General features: G+C 42.1%; 3 protein-coding genes across 5 annotated transcripts; 2 read left to right on the top strand and 1 right to left on the bottom strand.

The window, feature by feature from the left end:
• Positions 1-60: 60 nt before the first annotated feature.
• Positions 61-5402, top strand: LOC127498506 (MAPK/MAK/MRK overlapping kinase-like). Of its 3 annotated transcripts, XM_051867881.1 has the most exons (13): positions 61-296; positions 625-739; positions 995-1084; positions 1162-1232; positions 1312-1390; positions 1484-1532; positions 1859-2037; positions 2116-2217; positions 2453-2626; positions 2762-2876; positions 3582-3773; positions 3875-3966; positions 4006-5402. In XM_051867881.1, the coding sequence occupies exons 1-12, from the start codon at positions 236-238 to the stop codon at positions 3944-3946; spliced, it is 1299 nt and encodes a 432-aa protein (XP_051723841.1). In that variant the 5' UTR covers positions 61-235; the 3' UTR covers positions 3947-3966; positions 4006-5402. The 3 variants fall into 3 exon arrangements, with proteins under 3 accessions (XP_051723841.1, XP_051723840.1, XP_051723842.1); XM_051867880.1 differs by having other exon boundaries at positions 3875-5402; XM_051867882.1 differs by lacking the exon at positions 61-296 and adding an exon at positions 406-556 and having other exon boundaries at positions 3875-5402.
• Positions 4936-16162, bottom strand: wdr20a (WD repeat domain 20a). The gene is made up of 4 exons (XM_051867875.1): positions 15725-16162; positions 13950-14132; positions 9962-11278; positions 4936-6373 (listed from the first exon to the last, which is right to left on the bottom strand). The coding sequence occupies exons 1-4, from the start codon at positions 15980-15982 to the stop codon at positions 6320-6322; spliced, it is 1812 nt and encodes a 603-aa protein (XP_051723835.1). The 5' UTR covers positions 15983-16162; the 3' UTR covers positions 4936-6319.
• Positions 16163-16585: 423 nt separating this feature from the next.
• Positions 16586-18026, top strand: LOC127498521 (uncharacterized). The gene is made up of 4 exons (XM_051867944.1): positions 16586-16805; positions 16953-17027; positions 17104-17169; positions 17335-18026. The coding sequence occupies exons 1-4, from the start codon at positions 16743-16745 to the stop codon at positions 17800-17802; spliced, it is 672 nt and encodes a 223-aa protein (XP_051723904.1). The 5' UTR covers positions 16586-16742; the 3' UTR covers positions 17803-18026.
• The last annotated feature ends 1797 nt before the right edge of the window (positions 18027-19823 follow it).

The following is a 19823-nucleotide window of genomic DNA, read 5'->3' as shown; positions in this document are numbered from 1 at the left end:
ATAATACTAAAAATACTACGACTACTACTACTAATAATAATAATCATGATAATAATAAAACAGATGTAAAACGTGACGCGGTGATGCGACAGCTGTTCATATTGACCAAGATGGATCGAGAAAGATGTTCAGCCAACGGGAAATTTATTCAGCAGTGAATTTAGATTAATCCTGCAGTTTATTCAGGGTTCATTCGACACTAAACTCGTTCATATGAAAAACTAAATGTGCTGAAATGAGTCTCGCGCGTGAATGCACACGATCGGAGAGCAAGACTCATTTGTTTTCACACAGAGGTGAGAATCTTTCATTAATATCGATGGATGATGGTCGATAGTGATCGGTGAAGAGCGCGTGACCTCTGGCTGCAGGTCAGAGTTCAAACGCACGCCGTTGCCATGGAGACCGGTGGCGGCTGCGCGACTCGCGCTGAAGCTTCACTGATCGGTGTAATGTCATGAATATCTGTGTGATAAACGCGGGAATTTTCGGTTAAAAGGTGAAATAAATCTGTCGTTGTTGCTGACATGCGACGTCACCATCTGAGGAATGAACAGTAAGACTCATTCATGGCTGTTTGTCGCCGTTGCTCGTGTTTGTGTGTTTGAACTCGATGTGCTGTAGATTACAGAGTCATCAGGAAGATCGGAGAGGGAACTTTCTCTGAGGTGATGAAGGTGCAGAGTCTGAAGGACGGGAAACATTACGCCTGTAAAACCATGAAACAGACCATCGAGAGGTATGACGTCACCAGGCACTGGCCGTGACCTTGAGGTCACATGTTTAACACTATTATAAAATCACACAGGAGAAAATGTGTGTGTGTGTGTGTGAGAGAGAGAGAGAGAGAGAGTGTGAGTGAGTAGGTATGTGTGTGTTTCACAGACATGTAAATGAGCATCTGTTTTCTGCTGATCCTCTGTCTCGTTCATCCTGCTCCTGACATGATCAAAATTATTTTATGATGATTGTGATGATTGTGATGGTCTGTCAGTGTGGATCAGGCTCACGGTCTCAGGGAGGTTCAAGCCATGAAGCGCTTGAGTCCTCATCCCAACATCCTCCAGCTTCACGAGCTCATCTAGTGAGTATTTACTTCAGTATCAACTCAATGAATAAATATTAATATCAGCTGACCTGATCACATGCTCTGGTTCACAGCGATAAAGACACTGGCACTCTGTCGCTGATATGCGAGCTCATGGAAATGAACATATACGAGTTCATCAAAGGTGTGTTTGTGCATCAGATGCTTCATGTTTGAATATGAATCACACAGAAGGAATACGCTGGTTATATTTCCTCTTCCAGGGCGGCAACATCCGGTGTCTGAGAGCAAAGCCAAGCACTACATGTATCAGCTGTGCCGGTCTCTGGATCACATGCACAGGTGACGCTCACAACCGTTCACACGCTCTTCAGCTTCCAGTGTGTGTGTGTGTGTGACGTTACTGACGCTGTTCTGTTCCTTTTCTAAACACAGCCATGGAATATTCCACAGAGATGTGAAGCCGGAGAACATCTTGATCAAAGTAAGTCAAGGGGTAAATTCTCTGAACACAGCAGATCGTCACAATGCAAGTGAATTTGTTCTTAACCTCACTGTACTCTAAATGAGTGATAAAACACGCCCGTATAAGGGCTTTACGTTCAATCACTCCATTGTCATTCCCAGCGAACATGATGCTCTAAAGCAAGATCCACCGGCAAACGCAAGCGTGGCGTGATCCTCTAAATTACAGAGCTTTCATCAGCAGCGCATCTGCGTCTTTAACCTCACAGCTAGTTTGTCTGACGTTCGTACGCAGATTTGACACACAAACTCTCACTCACAGCGTCTGATGTCTCTTCCCGACAGAATGATGTGCTGAAGCTGGCAGACTTCGGCTCCTGCAGGAGCATCTACTCCAAACCTCCTCACACCGAGTACATCTCCACCCGCTGGTACCGCGCGCCGGAGTGTCTGCTGACCGACGGACACTACTCTCAGAAGATGGACATGTGGAGTGCTGGATGTGTCTTCTTTGAAATCCTCAGGTACTTCTCATGCGATGTTTTTGTGTTCCAGTCTTAAATTGTCATCATATTCTAACCGTCCGTTTCCATGTCTTGTAGTTTGAGCCCTTTATTCCCTGGACGTAACGAGTTAGACCAGGTCAACAAGATCCATGATGTGTTGGGAACGCCGGACGGCACGCTGCTGCAAAAGTTCAAACAGTGAGATCTCAAAAACACACGCGTTCTCAACATTCCCCTGGACTCGAATCAGACTAACAACACAACATATACTCATGCATCACATATACTGTACACAGACCCACGATTCCCTCAGACCCACTACACAACATCTAGTTACGGTATAGCGACTTGAAATGGTATATTGGGTAAAACGGATGACATCACAGTTCTCTCTGTCCTGCCGTCATGTGACTGTGGTTTTGTGTGTGTGAAGGTCTCGTGCGATGCGCTTCGATTTCCCACCTCGCAAAGGCTGCGGGATCTCTCAGCTGGTTCCTCACTGTTCTGCAGCCGGCCTGTCTCTGCTGCACCAGATGTTGAACTACGACCCCGAGGAGCGCATCAGCGCCCGCGCAGCACTGCAGCACCCCTGCTTCAGAGAGCTGCGGTCAGCACAACACACTCTTATTCTGAGCGCACTTTTACTGTAATGGTTTGACGGTCATCAGGTTCATCACCTGTACAGACTGTACCTTCATTAAAGATGAGAGTCAGGATGTGTTCAGCTCTCGGTCTGTTGTAGAGTGGCGGAGAGGAAAGCAGCGAGTCTGCGGAAGGCGGTGGGAGCGGCGGACGGAGAGTCCAGCGGGACGTCTGTGGATCAGCTGTGGCGTCTCGCTCGACAGGGCAGAAGACAGGTAACACTTCATGTTCTTAATAAAGGCAAACAGAAATCCTTTGCAAGATATTAACAATGCACCATGTTTTCAGAGAGCATGACTGTTTCCAATAATTCAAGTTAAACTGAAGCATTAGCGGTTAATGAAATCTCATAAGAAGATAATCAGAAAGATGCACAACATAAACAATTTTACAATGTCCATTAGCACAAAATAAGACTTTGAACGAAGTCACATGCCACTTCGGCAAAGTTGTAACTTCTTCCTGAGTCTCTCCATCAGTGTCGACTCCGGTTTGAACAATGTAAGGCTGAACACCGTTACTGACAATCCTCATCTTGGCTGCGTGAGATTCTCCAGCTTTGTTGTTGTTGAGCGACCGAAGCGCGAGCTGTTAAAGCTCCGCCCTCTTCTGGAAAGGGGGCGGGAGCAGCAGCTCATTTGCATTTAAAGGGACACACAAAAACGGCGTGTTTTTGCTCACACCCTAATAGGGGCAAATTTGCTATAATAAATTATCTGTGGGGGATTTTGAGCTGAAACTTCACATTCTGGAGACACCAGAGACTTATATTACATCTTGTGAAAGAGGCATTATAGGTCCACTTTAAGAAACTAAATGCATTTTGACAGAGAGAAAAGTACATATAGTCTCAAATCTCAGTGATGAATACCGATCAGATGTTTCGACAGTGTTGACTGTTCTTGACTTCCTGTCTGCAGCATCTCAAGCACGCCGGCGACCCGCTCAGCCGACGAAACGCCTCTCATTTCCCTCTGGAGCTGCCCAAACTCAACGTCGTGGTCCCAACACCAAAAATCCCATACCCGGTGTCCAGCTTCCCAGCCCTGACGGTTTCTCACCGCGGCTCTCTGCCTGCCATCTCAAAAAAGTGCCACTCACGTCTGACCAAAGTAATCGCTTTTAGAGCAGACCATTGAGTAGAATGATCAAATCCAGATTAAAATCGTGTTTGTATCTGTCATCTGAATCTCTTTTCTTCTGGTGTAAAAAGCCCAAAGAGGAGCCACACCATTTCAAGAGCTACTACATGCCTCCACTGGAGCGCCACCCGCAGGACTACTGATGTCAGCAAGCCACGCCCCCAAACCCAGAGGACTACTGATGTCAGCAAGCCACGCCCCCTGAACCCACAGAACTACTGATGTCAGCAAGCCATGCCCCCAAATCCAGAGGACCAATGCAAGTAATGGCGTGTCTGCAGGATTGGTTTATATCAATGTTGTTTTGAACAGTCAACAGACTGAAAATGTCAACATTTCCATTTCACGTAATAAAATAAAGGTCTTTGTACACACAGAAACATGCAGTTTTCAAACCAAAACAAGCTAATATTTGCATGGGATCTCAAATCACATGATTACTTGATTACATTTTGTTTGATTGCTGAAAACAGATTCTATAAGAAGTAGATGCAGCTTAAATCTAAAGCAGCAGACTTTCATTCTACATTCGACCATCATTTAACCCAAAGCAGACTCTCTGAATGAGACCGATCGGTGCCATTCGTTTCTGTTCTTCCCGCTCTTATTATTACACTCTATATTTCCAGAGATGCTTGCGGCTCACAGCAGCTTAATGAATATTATTGGATAAAAGTTCATTAGGATTGTAATAAAGGGGTTTTACTTTACACTTGTTCAAAGTGCGATGTTTAGACATCATAAATTAGTATTGCTTTTAAATGATCACTTACCATCACTAATGAACACTGATTTACAACTAACAGATCAGTCTGAACCACACTGGGAAGATTTACATTAATGCATTTTTGCATGAAATTCACAAAGCACTGTGAACAATAACAATAATCAGCATAAATAAAAGTTAGCTTTAAAAAAGTAATAAAAAAACCTAAAATTTATTATCTTTTCAAAGGTTATGAAAGCTGGTTGGACCTGCTGAAGTACATTAATACTGCTTTATACACCCTAGAGTTTCTCAAAAACATGTTTAAGTTCTTCTATACCATGGTGAAAAGGCACAAACCCTAGTAAAAGAAAGAGCTAGTACACAAAACATGACAGCCAAAGACAATACACACGAGACCAAACATCCATGGACTTTTTTAATGAAGAACAAAATGTGAAATGCAAAATGTTAACCACATGAATCAAAAATATGACCACGTCTTTCCCGGTTAGTGTATATTTCATTAACAATGACTGGTAGTCACAAAAAAGGGTATGTTATGACATTTAATAGTGTCACACTGTAAGATTCTACTGGGCGACTTTAAACCTAGTTGTTCCTAGTGGGTTTTTCTTAGTAGTACATAGAATAACTTTGCTGTTGGTAAGCAAAATATGAACTCTTGAAACTCTTGTCATAAGATTTGTTTTCTTCGTCTGCTAGACTTCCTGAGCTTCATACGTTTTATTAGCAGCGTCCGACGCTCTGCTGCCAGACGACACAATCTAGCGTTTCGCATACATAAATCTCCTATATCAAAATACATTTGGGTGACTTTTGTACAAGAGACAAGGAAAAATGGAAAAAAAAAAAAAAAAAAAAAACAGAAACCTGCATATTTAAGATTATTTAATATTATTATGTCTATTTTTCTGCTTTAGAAATGTCACTATTTCCTGTGATGACAAACTTCCACTAGAGTTACTGATCATTTGCTTTTGCTCCAATAAATCACTGAATTACAATATTATACATATAATACAAAGCAGATTTTTATCTGAAACAATATTAAAATAAATGCTCAATAGATACAAAGTTTTAATCATAATTCTCCACATTATACCGGTCTGTGAGTCCTTGCACACAAAAATGTAAAGCCATTCTCTTCTAATAAACTATTAAGTGCAAACAAATTTTCTTTTTAAAAAACTATGATTGCAGCATCCAGCTTTTCAGATTCAGATTTCAAGACAGAGGATATTAAAGCCAAGTGCATCAAGGCCTTCCCCAAACATCTACATCTTTCTTTTTTGTCTTTTTTGATCCTTTATAGTAGTTACAAAAAAACAAAAACCCAAAATAAAATCAGTGCAAAGTTTAACAACGGGGGTCAAATCTATTCCGTATGAAAGAGGGTGAAAATAAAACTATTAAAAGGGATCTGGGGTGGAAGTACGTCTGGAGTTCAAAGACGACTGCTTTTCCACCCGGGATTCACTGATTTCCCACACCTCAGGCAAGCTTGAAATACACAAGAGAAAAATAATAATACAGTGAGATGCATTTGAGAGTGAAAACCATAACAAAAACAAAATAAATCAAATAAATACTCTGGGAAATCAAAAGGAAAGCCCATGGCCGCGGTTCAGCCGTTCCGTTGATGCACAAATTCAGCATGTTCACTGCGTACACGGGCCTCCAGAATGAAGGACAGAAAGAACCAAAAGGAGAAGGAGAGAAAACGGCGGCGCGGCCCTCCGTGTCACAGCGGCGCGATGCGGATCTCTTAGCAGCAGAATTATTGTGGCTATACTACTGTTCCACTAGGAGAGTTGGCTTGGTTTTGGGATGACAATAAACCCTGGAAAAAAGGAAGAGAAGAACATTTGAAAACTTTTGCCAAGCCATGTACACAGGGAAAAATCTGACCACACAATACTGGCAAATACGATCCTCCAAAACATACATACAACATTCACTGTGTAAACATTCCCATGCCAAACACGTGAGCTCTGTTCCTACACCATCGGCTCCTTCTAAAGCCCAAAGTCTACTTCAGTTTTTATGCGCGTGCGAGGGTCCGTGTACAGCGCGTGTGACGCAGATTTTGTCAGCTCTTGTCAACTCTTTACAAATAATATTTTATTTAAAAATACACACACATTCACTCTTGTTTGTATGTCTATTATGTCAAAAATGTAAAAAACGTCTTCAGTTATGAATGACATCATTTAAATAATAGTTTATTTCCAATTCAAAATGGAGAAATTCCATAAAAAAGTTGAGTAGTTTGCATCACTGTATGTTACTGTGGGTCATTAAACATATCCATCGTAAAACAGTTGTCAAATATTAAATGTTTAGCTCACCACACGCGCACACTTTCACTGCAAAAACTAAAAGCTTTGCGTTGGAATTCACACTCGTCTTCTGTGAACAGTAAGCCCCGCCTTCTAAAGGCCCGTTCACACCAAGAATGTAAACTATAAAGATATAGTTCTAAAAATCGTTCTAAATATAAAAGAATAGCACTGTCCACACCACAGCTATAACGATAACGATATAGAGTAACGATATGGTTGGGATCACTTTCAGAACGATTTTTTCCAGCCGTGGAACGATAAAACACTGTGAGCCAATCAGAATCCATTCTAATTTAAGGGCTCGCGCATTTAAAATGGCGGACGACCTTGCGGAGAATTGAGTCGCCGAGGTCCAGAAAAATCCACCACTGTTTGACAAGTCAAGGTCAAACCCCCTTTTCAAGGATACTTTAAACAAAATGGATATATGGAAAACAATCGGTCATACCCTCGGAATAAATGGTGAGCGAAGTGTAATTAACGGAGATGAGATCATTATGCCAGGCTAGCAAACAGTGTAATATAAAATGACCTCAGGTATCCAGCGCTAGTTTCGACAACATTGTCTTGCTTCCTTTGAAGTTTGAAAAAGACTAGGTGATGTTTTTATTCCACTATATTGACTTCTTCAGGTAAATTCACTGTTAGATTGGGTCGATTTACACTAGATTCACTCGAAACATAGCATGCTGAGGACATCTGCTGGTTGAAGCCTGTAAATGCAACAAGAACAGCAAAAACATGTACACAATATGAAACCGCAGCGCTCGAGCTTAGAATAAAAAGATCGTTATCGTTCGTTTGTGTAGACGCAAATATAGTTATCATTATAGTTATCTTTATAATTATCGTTCTTGGTATGAACGAGCCTTTAGATCTGATTGGCCATCATTTTGACGTTGATGAGTGCTGTTAGACAACTGAGGCAGACCAGCCTAAAAATGTAAATTTAAACTGTGTCATTGTAGCAACAATAGAGCAGTGCGTAATGAAGAGCGGCATTAGGAAATAATAGGGGGGATAATTGGCCATTTCCAATTATTGGGGGGGGTGGACTTGTCCCCCTCAATGCCTGTGGTGGTTACAGGTTTAGTACATGTGCCGCCCGATACTCTGTAAGCGCAGGTCGCACATGCGCATTGAATTTGTCTTGCACTAATCAGTTGTTCCACAAGGTGGTGACACCTGGGCCTGGGCCGTTTTTTCACAGTAGAAAATAGAGTTGTCAAAAGTACTGACTTCGGAAACCAAGTCAGCCTTTCAAAACGCTTTCAAATTCAAACCATTCAAATCTGTGTGCTTTCAAACGCTGCCATGCGTTGATCATTGTAGCCAATCACAGACGTATCCGATGAACGCGTGAACACGCCAATCAGAGGTGTTTACGAATCTGCTCGACAGCGTTCAAAGGGTCACATTTTTAAAATTTCAGTACCGATTGGTACCTAAGTCGGTACTTTTGACAACTCTAGTAGAAAACTTAACTAAAGAGACAGAACAACAACAAAATATAGGAGACTGAAACAACAACAGTCGTACGCATTGACAAGCGATAGTGTGATAGCCGCAAGTTTAGTTTAAAAGAATAAAAGACATTTTTATCGCTCATAACTTCTGGAGAAAAATAGCGCAGACACTGGACAAAGATGAAATTTTCTAGAGCACGTGTGTCGACCACCTACATTCGTTCACGCTATCAAATGGAGTATACTTTGAAAGGCTACGTGTTGGACTGTATGTATACGTTAGCGTATGTGTAAAAAACAAAGTATACTTTGGGCTTAAGGCTGCACACTAACCCAAGTGGACAGTCATTGATTTAGAACGCTCTACCAAGGCAGCGATGTCCATCAAATGAACACAAAACTCACGTGAAGGGAACAAGAGACTATATACTATAATCGTAAGAATACATCACAAAAACAAAAAATTTGGTGGAAGCAAAATTCTGTCTAGAACGTCTATGGCAGGAGTGACGAACGTCGGTCCTGGAGAGCCACAGTCCTGCAGAGCTTTGCTTGAACCCTAATCAAACACACCTGAACAAGCTAATCATGGAAGCTACAGGAAAGTGTGTTTTTATCAGGGTTGGAGCAAAACTGCAGGACTGTGGCTCTTCAGGACCGGAGTTCACCACCCCTCGTCTATGGTGTCCGTTGCTCCCTTGCTATCTATGACTAGCGTCCCATTTCAGCTCCTTACCCCTTATTTACACTGCACACATCTGCGGCACATTACGGCTCTGGCGAGGTTTTGTTCCGTCCTCTACGTGGTGTCAACTCACACCAAAAGCATTTCAGAAGCGAAGCGGCTGGATTCACGAGACCACGAGGTTTGCCTGCCCGACGTTGCGTTTCTTGATTTTTTGTGTTTATTGTGGTTATATTTTGTCCAGTTTAATTGTGTTTATTGCTATGCCCTACTTTGTTTTGCTGTAGCTAAGATGAAGTTAATATACTTAAAAGTCCAGTTATGGATGACAAGGATAAAAGATTTTCAAGTTTTTCAACTTCAAATCTCGTCAATTTCTGGCCTCCTAGTGATGTGAAATATGAGCGGGAGTCTGCACAGGGTGATTATTTTGACTTTATTTTGTACTTGAACTGTCAAAAATAGACTTGACGCCTATCTTTAGCGAAGCGGCGTGGCGAGACGCTTCTGGGAAGCTTCTGAAACGGCTGGTGTAAACACAAGCATTGAAAAGAGTTTCCGCGATCGACTCCGGTGGCCGTGTCGGAGCCGTAACGCACCACAGACATGTGCAGTGTAAATAAGGGGTAATACTTAATAGTGTCACTCAATAGTCTCAATCAGAAGTTCCTATTCCTGGTCCTGGGGTTCCAGGGCACTGCATGTCTCCTTTATTTTAATGCACCGATTTATATCAGGCCTTCAGCTAAAGTAAGACACAAGAGACGTACAGCACTGCGGCTCACAGGACCTGGATTAACACCACAGGATACGATAAAGGAGAAGAGTTCTCAGTGTGAGCGACTAAAGCAAACCTTGTGACCGCAACAGACCGACATTTTGTGAATGCAGAGGAAGTCATCTAGAAGCAGACGGAAGAGTCAGAAAGAACTTACCACTTTGCCGGGTCTCGCCCATGTGCAAATAAACCCCTCCTGACAAGCGGTGACAATACAGTCTTCTAGAAAGATGAGCACTGTGAGTCTCTCGTGCGCTATCTTTTTACAGATGAGCGGCTCGAGCAAGGGCACGTCCTCCATGCGCGGGCACAGCTGCGTGCCCAGTGTCTTGGCAGGGTCCGTTTTGGTTTTGGTGAGCAGGTTGAGTTTATCGCTGCTCTTGCTGCTGATGTGGCCCATGCTGTGGTTACGCTTGTGGTCTTTGTCGGGATGCCGGTCTTTGCGGTCGTGCAGTGAGAGCGTGGCGAACTTGCTGACGCCTGTAGCGATGGGGTTATCCGTCGCACTGCTCTTGCTGTTGCCGGTGCCGGCGGCCGAGTGCGGGAGGCTGTTGGAGCGCGGCAGCGGCGCAGGGAGCGAGTTGCCCGGCGTGTTGGCGGCGCTGCTGTTGCTGCCGTTGGCGCTGGGGTTGGTAGCGGTGGTGGTGATGACTGTGCCACTGCCGCTTCCTCCGGCGGGTGGGCAGCTCGCGTTCATGACGTTAGTGTGCGTTCTCGTTCGGGAAAGTGGAAGGTGCGGGAACAGGATATCCTCCGTCAGGTCCCATAGGCAGAGCTGCGTGTCCTGCCCTACGGAGCCGAAGCGGTACGTCACACTCACCGGCCGGCTGTCCGTGGAGTTGCGTTTGGAGAGACGTGATTGCGTGCTGTTGGCCCGGTCGCGGCCAAAGTGGATTTGATCCTGGAAGTCCTCGTCGCTGCCGCTGAATTCCATGGGGTCGCTCTCCTCCACGCTGGTGGTGTAGTGGTCAAACGCCACCACGCTCACCCAAGACTTGTGTCCGTGTCCTCGAGCGATCACCCGACAGTCCACGAACGACCACACAGTCACCAGGTCATCCTCGCCGCCGGCCACGATGTACTTCCCGTCCGGGCTCCAGCACACACACAGAAGCCCCCCGAAGTAACTTTTCATGGTCCCATGCAGTTCGACCGCGTCAAAGTTAAAGACCCTCAGGAACCCGTCCTGGCTCACGCAGGCGAGGAACTTCCCATCGGGTGAGAAGGCGAACTCGTTCAGTGCCCCTTCCCCGACCGTCCACTTGAGGAGAGGGTTGCGTGTGGACTTGCTCTTGCACGTGTGTACGGCGTAGCTCTCACCCTGCTTCAGCAGCTGGTAATGAGGCGCCGTGGTGCCGCACGTGTGCTCCACGTTATACAGGTACATGTTTCCACTGGAATGAGCTACTAGGAAGAGACTCTCGGAGCCCGGGACCCACTTTACACATGTTACTCTAGATTTGTCAATAAGTCTCTGAGTGAGATTCATGGAGGAGGACGAGAAGAGAGAGAGGACATGGGTTAGATATACAGATTATCAAATTATTTAAACACTTCCAAAAAAAGAAAAAAAAAGAAAAAGAATAATCCACACATGTTGTCTAGTAATTTAAAACAGTAAATACAAATCTGGTGTGAGATCAACACTAGAGCCCTATGATTTCAATGATGTTGAAAACACGGATGGACTCCAGGAATCCAGTAATAAAAAATGGAAATTACTGTATAACGTGAAATATCATGGAATTTGGCAACATTTAGATAAATAAATCAGATGTAGGGCTGCACACTTAATCAAATGGTGATATGAACTGGTGGGTGTGAATATTAAAGTGCCTCTATTATGCTATTTTAAAGGTTCATAATTTTGCTTTGGAGTCTCCTACAACAGGTTTACATGCATCGAAAACAAAAAACAGTTTAATTTTGTCATAATATACACTGCACATCACCACATTTTCCAATGATTCTCAAATGACTCGTCTGAAGATTCCGTCTCTCTAAACCCCTCCTTTCTGAGAGCCTGCTCTGCTCTGATTGGCCAGATGGCCCAGTCTGTTGTGATTGGTCTACCGCTTACAGTGCCTGTTGGAAATGAAACGCCCATTACCACGACTGAACTTCAGTTCTGGTCTGGAGGCTTCCTAAAGCTCAGCGATTGTACACACTGAAAAGACAGTAACGATGGCGTCAATTTTACCATATCAATGTGACCGCGAGTCCGACGATGAAACACTGGAAGAACTAGTTATTCAACCCAAACCTCCATCACAAGGACGACTTGAGCAGGACGTTTCTCAGTGATACACTACTCAGTTTGACGTTCATCATGAGAGATCTACACAATATAAAACACAACAACTGCCTATTTTGAACACTCGGTATAAAGTATATACATTAATAATTAATCGTACTTACAGGCTGTGATTCTGAGGAGCAAGCTGGTCCAAATGAAGTGGGTACTGTCCCATCTTTAATGAATAAGCGTTTTGTAAATCCCATTTAGACCTCACAGAGATTTGCGAAGCAATCGTCAGAAGGTTGTACTGCTGTTGTATCACTGTGGAAATTTTAACCACTGACTCTTTACATCCTAATATTTTGGAAGCGTTTACAAAGAGAATTTGCTTTTGCAGAGCCGAAAACAGCATCTTCTTGACGTACACAACACGAACCAGCTACAGCGTTTGAGGGCGGGTCAAAGTAGACAATCAATTCCAAAGGCAGCCAACAAAGACCATAGGTGGACATTATGCAAATGTGTTAATTGTTACTAGGGCTGCACAATTAATCGCAATTAAATCGCACGTGATTTGGCAAAGGCTGCGATTATTTCATGCGTAGCTTGTCAGAGCTGTACGGCTCTGTGATCAGCAGTAAATGCTTCTCCATCTGAAAGCCAGAGGGCGCTCTCACGCAGAAACTGCAAATATGCCCTGCTGCAGAAGTAGAACACGCGTCATTCCAGGAAATCCCTACGGGCATCATACTATCGCTGTAGCTGAATAAACAGAAGATTAAAACATTTTGATTGATTAAACATGACTAATAAACACACGACTGCCTTATTCTGTGTAAGAAGACACATGATCTCACAGAAGGACGCTCAACTGTCGTTATGAAGTGAGTTTGGAGTAAAAACATATTAAATGTTGTCTTTTGTTGGACAAGATGTTAATAAATGCTTCTCATGTCTGGAAAGATGTTTGACGCATGTTGCTTTTTCAAATGTACGTTATAAGCAACTCAAACTCACAGTGCTTTAAAAAATTATAAAAAAATAAATAAATCGCAGCTTTGCAATTTCATAATCGCACTAAGCCAAATTGTTTAAGCATGATTTCAATGTTATTTTTCCAATCGTCCGATTAATCGTGCAGCCCTAACTGTTACACATGTAAGTTACGGAAGTAAGACTGGAATTACTGACGACTCGTTTCTGCAGTTCAGAATATATTCTTTTATTTTTTTGAGAGAGACAATAACTATTTATCGTGTACTTTGATCTTTAAAACTTTGCAGACCTTTTACATTCTCAACCAGCTTTATTACACTGCATGAAAGATCATATCTGAAAAAGCATAATAGGGGCACTTTAATGACTGTAAATCTGATGACCGTCTAAGTTTGATCTACGACAAACTCAAGAGTACATGACGCTCGTCTGCGTCTCACTATATGAACACATGACTTCATCTGAGTGTCTCTTCAGCAGTTTCACCATTTCATCTGAGAAAACTATCAGCAGATACACACACAAACTCACAGCTCTTCACCACAACCCGCCAAAATAAGAGTTCGCCTTAACTTTAAGAAATTATGACAGAAATAAATCACTATTGCACAGCCGAATGTACTTCTAATAAATAAAAGGATTTTGATTTGATTAAATTATAAAAGATTAATTAAATTGTTAAAGTTTTATGCATCAATTTGATTCCCATGTTTTTGAAAAACCAATTGTATTAAAATCATAAAACAAAGATTTCAGAAAAATTAAAACAGACAACACATAATTTCTGAGAAAAAGAAAAAACACACACAGGGTCATCTTTTTTGATTATTAATAATGAATTAAACCATTTAAAAAAAAGGAATCCAGAGAAACTAAACCCTAGTGTCTGAAATGGAATTAGTTCACTCACTTCTTCATTGAAGAGTTTGCTGGTCTCCTTCTTGATGGGGTCGATGAGCTGGACCTGCCCGGCTGAGAAACCCACCAGCAGGGACACGCTCTCCGCCGTCGCCGTCAGGTGGTTGAAGTCGTGGCACGTGGGCTGCGTTCCCTTGTAAATCCTCTTGTCGATCGGCTTGCTCAGGTCAGCAGCCTGTGGCCGAACAGAGAGAAAGCGTAACTGAACACCTGCACCGCTGCGAAACAAAAGCATTTCAACCAAACAGGGATTCCCTTCAAGAAACTCTGTGACAGGTGCCAGTCACAACAACACACCACAGGATCACATCGTCCGTCACACTACTGATACACCTGCTTACAATACAGGAGACAGGCAGGTGGAATCTGTCTGCCTATTTTATTTAGTGTGTGCGTTTCATCTGCCCCGTTTAAACATCAACACAACGACACGCGATGGATTGACGTACGACAGCACTTTACAGCCGCAGTAGTGCGTTGGATAAGTCACACAATAGTATCAATTATCTGAAAACAGATCTGTCAGTTTAAAATAAATAGGAAAAAAAAATAAAAATAAATAAAATTAGAGCAGAAATACATGACAGAAATCATCCGACCTGTGAACTCTGTGATGCTGCATGAGCAAAACACTGACATGTTCATTCAGCAGATGCTGTTATCCAAAAGAAACTTACAAAAGAGACTAAAAGCAGCAGAAAGGATTCGTCCAAGAGAAACAGAACAAGCATCGAGTCAAAATGGAATGACACTGCCGTGAAAATTCACCACATGAACCACAACTAAACACATGATCCGTCTAAAGCATTGAACATATGAATCACATGAACGCAGTAACGCTGAACATATGAACAATTACAGAACATTAGAACCAAATGTTCAGTGGTCCATAGGTTCAGATCGGTTCATATGTTCAGTGGTTCATGTATTTAGTAGCGAACCACTGAACATATGAACGTATGAATTACATGAATGCATTAACCAAAAAAACTACTGAACATATGAACCACTGAACTTATGAACCTTATAATCTACTGAACCTTAGAAACTACTGAACATACTGTATGAACCACTGAACTTATGAACTACATGAACACGTGAACCATAAAAACTACTGAATATATGAACTGTTGAAAATATGAACTACTGAAAATATGAACCACTGAAAATATGAACCATAAAAACTACTGAATATATGAACTATAACTACTGAACATATGAACTACTGAAAATATGAACCACTGAACATATGGACCTTATAATCTACTGAACCTTAGAAACTAGACCTTAGAACCTAGAACATACTGTATGAACCACTGAACATATGAACTACATGAACACGTGAACCATAAAAACTACTGAATATATGAACCACTGAACTGCTGAAAATATGTACTACATGAACCATAAACACTAGTGAATATATGAACCATAAAAACTACTGAATATATAAACCATAAAAACTACTGAATATATAAACCATAAAAACTACTGAATATATGAACCATAACAACTACTGAACATATGAACCAATGAGCATATGAACCACATAAACTGTTCACAGCAGATCAACGATCCTCAAACTGAATAGCAGCAAACACACTCCTGTCAAACAACACACACACAGATAAACAAACAAACGCGCGTCAGCAGTGAAAGAGCGCTCGTGCGCGTGTGCGTGCGTGTGACATTCACGCCGCCGTCACTAATGATGTGAAATAACAGCTATTCCACAAAAAGGTGAAGACAAACGAGCGTCGTTCTCACCTTCCTGACGCCTTTATAGATGTAGAAGTAAAGCTCCCGGCCCACATTGAAGCAGATTCGGTCGCCGTTACCGGACTGGTCATTGACGTTGACGAACGAGACTCGGACGGGGTTCGAGCCCTGCGAGTTGAAGGGCACGCGGTTCGGCCGGCTGTACTCGGAGTGCGTGAGGAGTTTATACGCGCCTTCCCGCGTGCTGAACTGACTCTTGATCTCGTTCATCTCCTTCCCTCCTCCCTCCGCCGCCATCTTTGACATTTACATTCATCCTTCCGCAGGCCCGGATCTGACGCGCCGCGCATGCGCGTAACGCACCTCAGCCATCAGCATTCAAACTCAGTCAGATGTTTGAAATGAATTAGTGAGCGGATTCTGTCGCCTCTGAAATTTCCCTACAACACGAATATGACCATAACATCCTATATTATTGAATTGGCTTCGAATGAACTGTCGTTTTTCTACTGCGTGTTTGTTATGTCTCTTAATACTAAATTGAACATGTGAAAGAATAAAGTATTTGCTTCATTTGTATGATAAGCTTTACAATGCATATACACACACATATACACGCAATTTAAAATAAATAAATAAAATGATGTTTCATCAAATATTAAAGTGAGCGATATATCAACGAAATAAACATGGTGGGCAAATTTTCTCCCCAAATAAAATCTAAGTTTTCGTCCCACCCGTCCTCACTTCATTTTTTGTTTCTTCTGCCAATTATTGTGTGAAAATGATTAGTAGAATTTAAGATTGCTCATGATTCAATGATCGTCCGTCTTAAAATGACATCTGATATTTAAGAATATTTAGATAAAGCGAGTAGTTTACCGTATAATTGGCTTCAGATCTGAAGGAAGGCCTCGACTGAAGCACGAGCACGAGCTCTCTCACACACACGCGCGCAATGAAATGAAAGAATGAAATGATTGACGATATAAAGCGAGTATAAAAGCGAGTAAATTCAGTCAGATGTTCTGAGGTGATCAATGAGATTCACTCACAGTGATCTGGAATGGAAGAACTGATCAATACAGGCCAGTCAGACGTTGTTGGTAGACTGGCATTCAAATACATGGTAAGATTTTGACCTTTTTTATTTCATTCTCATTTTTTCTTCATTATTTGATTGATGAGACTGTCTGTAAATACAATGTTGTATCACTGCATAAACATTTAAAAAAATATCTATCTATCTTCAATGTTTTGTGTGTTTTTCTGTCAGGAGATGTGTAAAGTAGATTCGAGTTCAGACTCTGAATCAGACACAAACCCCAGATGGTCTGATGTCAGCAGCAAGGTATTTCTGATCGGATTAACCTCAAACTCTTCTGTAGCCTTAGAAAGACCTCTGACTCCATGATCTCTCATGTCAGGGTTGTGAAAGCAGCGCTCCGGAGAACCGGGAAGCTCCTAAGAAACTCCAGAAAAACTACCAACAGGTAAACACAAAACAGGAGGAGAATTACTGCTCCAGTTCAGAACTGTTTTGACTTCGTTTTGTCTTATTTTAAGTCATCTTGAGGCCCCTGGTTGAGAACCACTGCTGTAAATGTTCTTATAAATCATCTGAAAATGAATTGAGTCTTTTCTGATCTTGTTTTCAGTGTCTGGATCCCTACGATGGAAGTTCTGAAGACTCTGGTTCTTCTGATGACGGTGTAAAGAAGCAAAGACACGGTGGTCTTCGGATCAAAGGAACCGGTCGTAGATCCTCCGTCAACCCTCAGATGAGGAGAGCTGGGACACGGCCGGACGATCCAGATGTCCAGATGAGGTCATCCAGCGACTCGGAGGTCTGTAACCAGGACTGCTGGTCTGTAATGTGTGCAAAACCGGATCTGTCCGACTCCGGGTTCAACAGCAGATCCGGCCTCAGCTCTCCTGCGGTGCCGTCCGCTCCAGAGACGCTCCTCCACGCCGCCGGCCCGTCCTGCAGCAGGATCCCGTCAGGATCTCCAGACAGCCCGGCTGTCCATGCGGCCTTTTCCAAGAGGAAGTTCTTTCCGCCTTCGGGCGAGGTGGAGGACGGGATGCGGAGGAAGCGGCAGTGCATCAGTGACATGGAGGTCTGAACGAGGCCTGCAGATGGACCTCATGTTCACTGCCATGAGAAGGTTTTGTTTCCCTATTTAGTCGGTTGGAAAGAGACACTCAGAAAGAGAGAGTAAGTGCAGGTGTTGAAGTACATATGAGACGAGAGTTCTTCCTTCATTCCCTGACCTCAGATTCAACACTGTTGACGCCAAAGTTATTTCAATAATAAATTATGACTAATAAACCTAAACTTCATTCATGATTTCTGACGTCTCTTGAGTGAAGCCCAATCGTGTGTGTGTGTGTGTGTGTGTGTGTGTGTGTGACCTCCCACTGCTCACAATCCATTTGCCTTCACACACACTGAGCAAACGTGTTCACACACAGCTGGAGACGAGAGTAAAACACGCGTGTGTTTCTGTCAGAACGCTGATGTCATGATGAATGATAATGTCTGGAGAGATCAGGCTGGATTCACTGGGGTTTGTTTTGTCTAAAGGCGAGTGCAGTGTTACTATAAAGAGATTTATCATTGTTTTTGCATCCAAAAGCTTTCCGTAGAGATTCAAAGAGGAGAAGTGTCATTTGAAACGCTCTTTAATGATGTTGATGTTTGTAGATCATTCATGTTCATCTGAATGTTTGTTCATCACACTTAAACTAAAGTCCAGTGTCGGTTCCACGTAATCATTGCACACAGTTTGTCTTGGTGAAAATAAAGTCTTCACTCCGTCTCTCTGTGTTGTGTGTTAAAAGCATCACATGAACCTGTAATCACTCGTATCACAATCCCTTGATCTTTGTCCTGAAACTGCAGATCTCATTCTCGACGCTGTAGTGACGAATTGGGTCCCCCTTGAAATCAGGTCTCCTTTACGACCCCAAGTGATCTTACTGGTTCAAACTGCTTTTAATAGGTACTCTCTTTAGCGCCTGATTACAATTCCTACAAAATCATGTTATGATAAATGCTGCTTTAACTACATTATAATGACCCTTTATGTCTGTATTAGTTCGCTTATATGCTAGCATAGCATACAGATAAACGATTAGCCTGATAGTTTATACACACATTTGCACTTACCCTACAGATATTCTCAATAACCTTTAATGTGATTGTGTTAAATTAAGTGTTAAATGTCCAAATAGTTTAGTTATAAATAAAACAAATGATGTTCAATTACTCTCTGAAAAGGGTATTTTTATTTATTAAGAAATTATGTTCATTCGTTTCATGCACTAATGTGTTTTCGTATGCACTATATAGTGAGCTATGCGTGTTTTAAATTAATATTTGTATATACTTAGGAGAAGGTTTGGGGAGACCGGATTTGTCATGACACCCGATCTGGACACAAGGTGGCGCTCAAGGCAGTCAGGCACAGCTGTCTTTCACTGAAGTTCAAGTGGAGACTAAAAGGATTGAGAGCTCGAGGAGTCTTCAAGACAGAGACATCAGAGTCTGGACTCGAGCACGAGCGATCTGACTGACCTTCACTTCATCAGTGTGTGAATTATGTTTAACTGAAGAACTTGATGCATTTTTCAAACAGCTGGAAGCTTTTATATTGTTTATATGTTTAGTTGGATTACATCTTTTTTATATACGGGTCATTCTACAGAACTGGTTCAAAGTCAGAGTTGGAAAAGTCTTGGGAAAAAAAAACTATTTTTCCACAAATTTTGTATGTATGCAAATTGTATAATATCCAAGGTACACTTTTCTAGTAATTGTACAGTTAATTCTCATATTGTATTTTCAGAAAGTTTTGGAATATTTTTCATCTCCCCAAATTTGTCACTACCGAAACACAATAATAAATAATTTAATAAGAAGGGTCACATTGACCTATTAAGATTTTGTTTACATCTACCTTGTAAATATATTTTTGCTATTTTTTTTTTTTTTAAATTCACTGGTAAATCAATAACAATTACAATTTTAACAATATTTCAAGTGTAATTTATGAGATTTGTTGTATTTTGAATCCAATCTTTCTTTGTAAAAGTCAAAGTTTATCAAACTGATTTCAAAGTGAAGGATTCATTAGTTTGAATA

The sequence above is a fragment of the Ctenopharyngodon idella genome, chromosome 17, assembly GCF_019924925.1.
Source record: "Ctenopharyngodon idella isolate HZGC_01 chromosome 17, HZGC01, whole genome shotgun sequence".
Classification (NCBI taxonomy): domain Eukaryota; kingdom Metazoa; phylum Chordata; class Actinopteri; order Cypriniformes; family Xenocyprididae; genus Ctenopharyngodon; species Ctenopharyngodon idella.
Note: the sequence above shows the minus strand (reverse complement) of the source record. Positions and strands in the feature narration are given on the sequence as shown.

Coding starts and splice junctions, on each gene's coding strand:
- wdr20a (XM_051867875.1), bottom strand. CDS start 15,982: ATGTCAAAGATGGCGGCGGAGGGAGGAGGGAAGGAGATGAACGAGATC. Junction 11,279..13,949: donor GCAAACTCTTCAATGAAGAA/GTGAGTGAACTA, acceptor AATCTCACTCAG/AGACTTATTGACAAATCTAG. Junction 6,374..9,961: donor GGGCGAGACCCGGCAAAGTG/GTAAGTTCTTTC, acceptor CCTTTTTTCCAG/GGTTTATTGTCATCCCAAAA.
- LOC127498521 (XM_051867944.1), top strand. CDS start 16,743: ATGGAAGAACTGATCAATACAGGCCAGTCAGACGTTGTTGGTAGACTG. Junction 16,806..16,952: donor GACTGGCATTCAAATACATG/GTAAGATTTTGA, acceptor TTTTTCTGTCAG/GAGATGTGTAAAGTAGATTC. Junction 17,028..17,103: donor GGTCTGATGTCAGCAGCAAG/GTATTTCTGATC, acceptor CTCTCATGTCAG/GGTTGTGAAAGCAGCGCTCC.
- LOC127498506 (XM_051867881.1), top strand. CDS start 236: ATGAGTCTCGCGCGTGAATGCACACGATCGGAGAGCAAGACTCATTTG. Junction 2,627..2,761: donor CCCTGCTTCAGAGAGCTGCG/GTCAGCACAACA, acceptor GGTCTGTTGTAG/AGTGGCGGAGAGGAAAGCAG. Junction 2,877..3,581: donor CTCGACAGGGCAGAAGACAG/GTAACACTTCAT, acceptor TCCTGTCTGCAG/CATCTCAAGCACGCCGGCGA.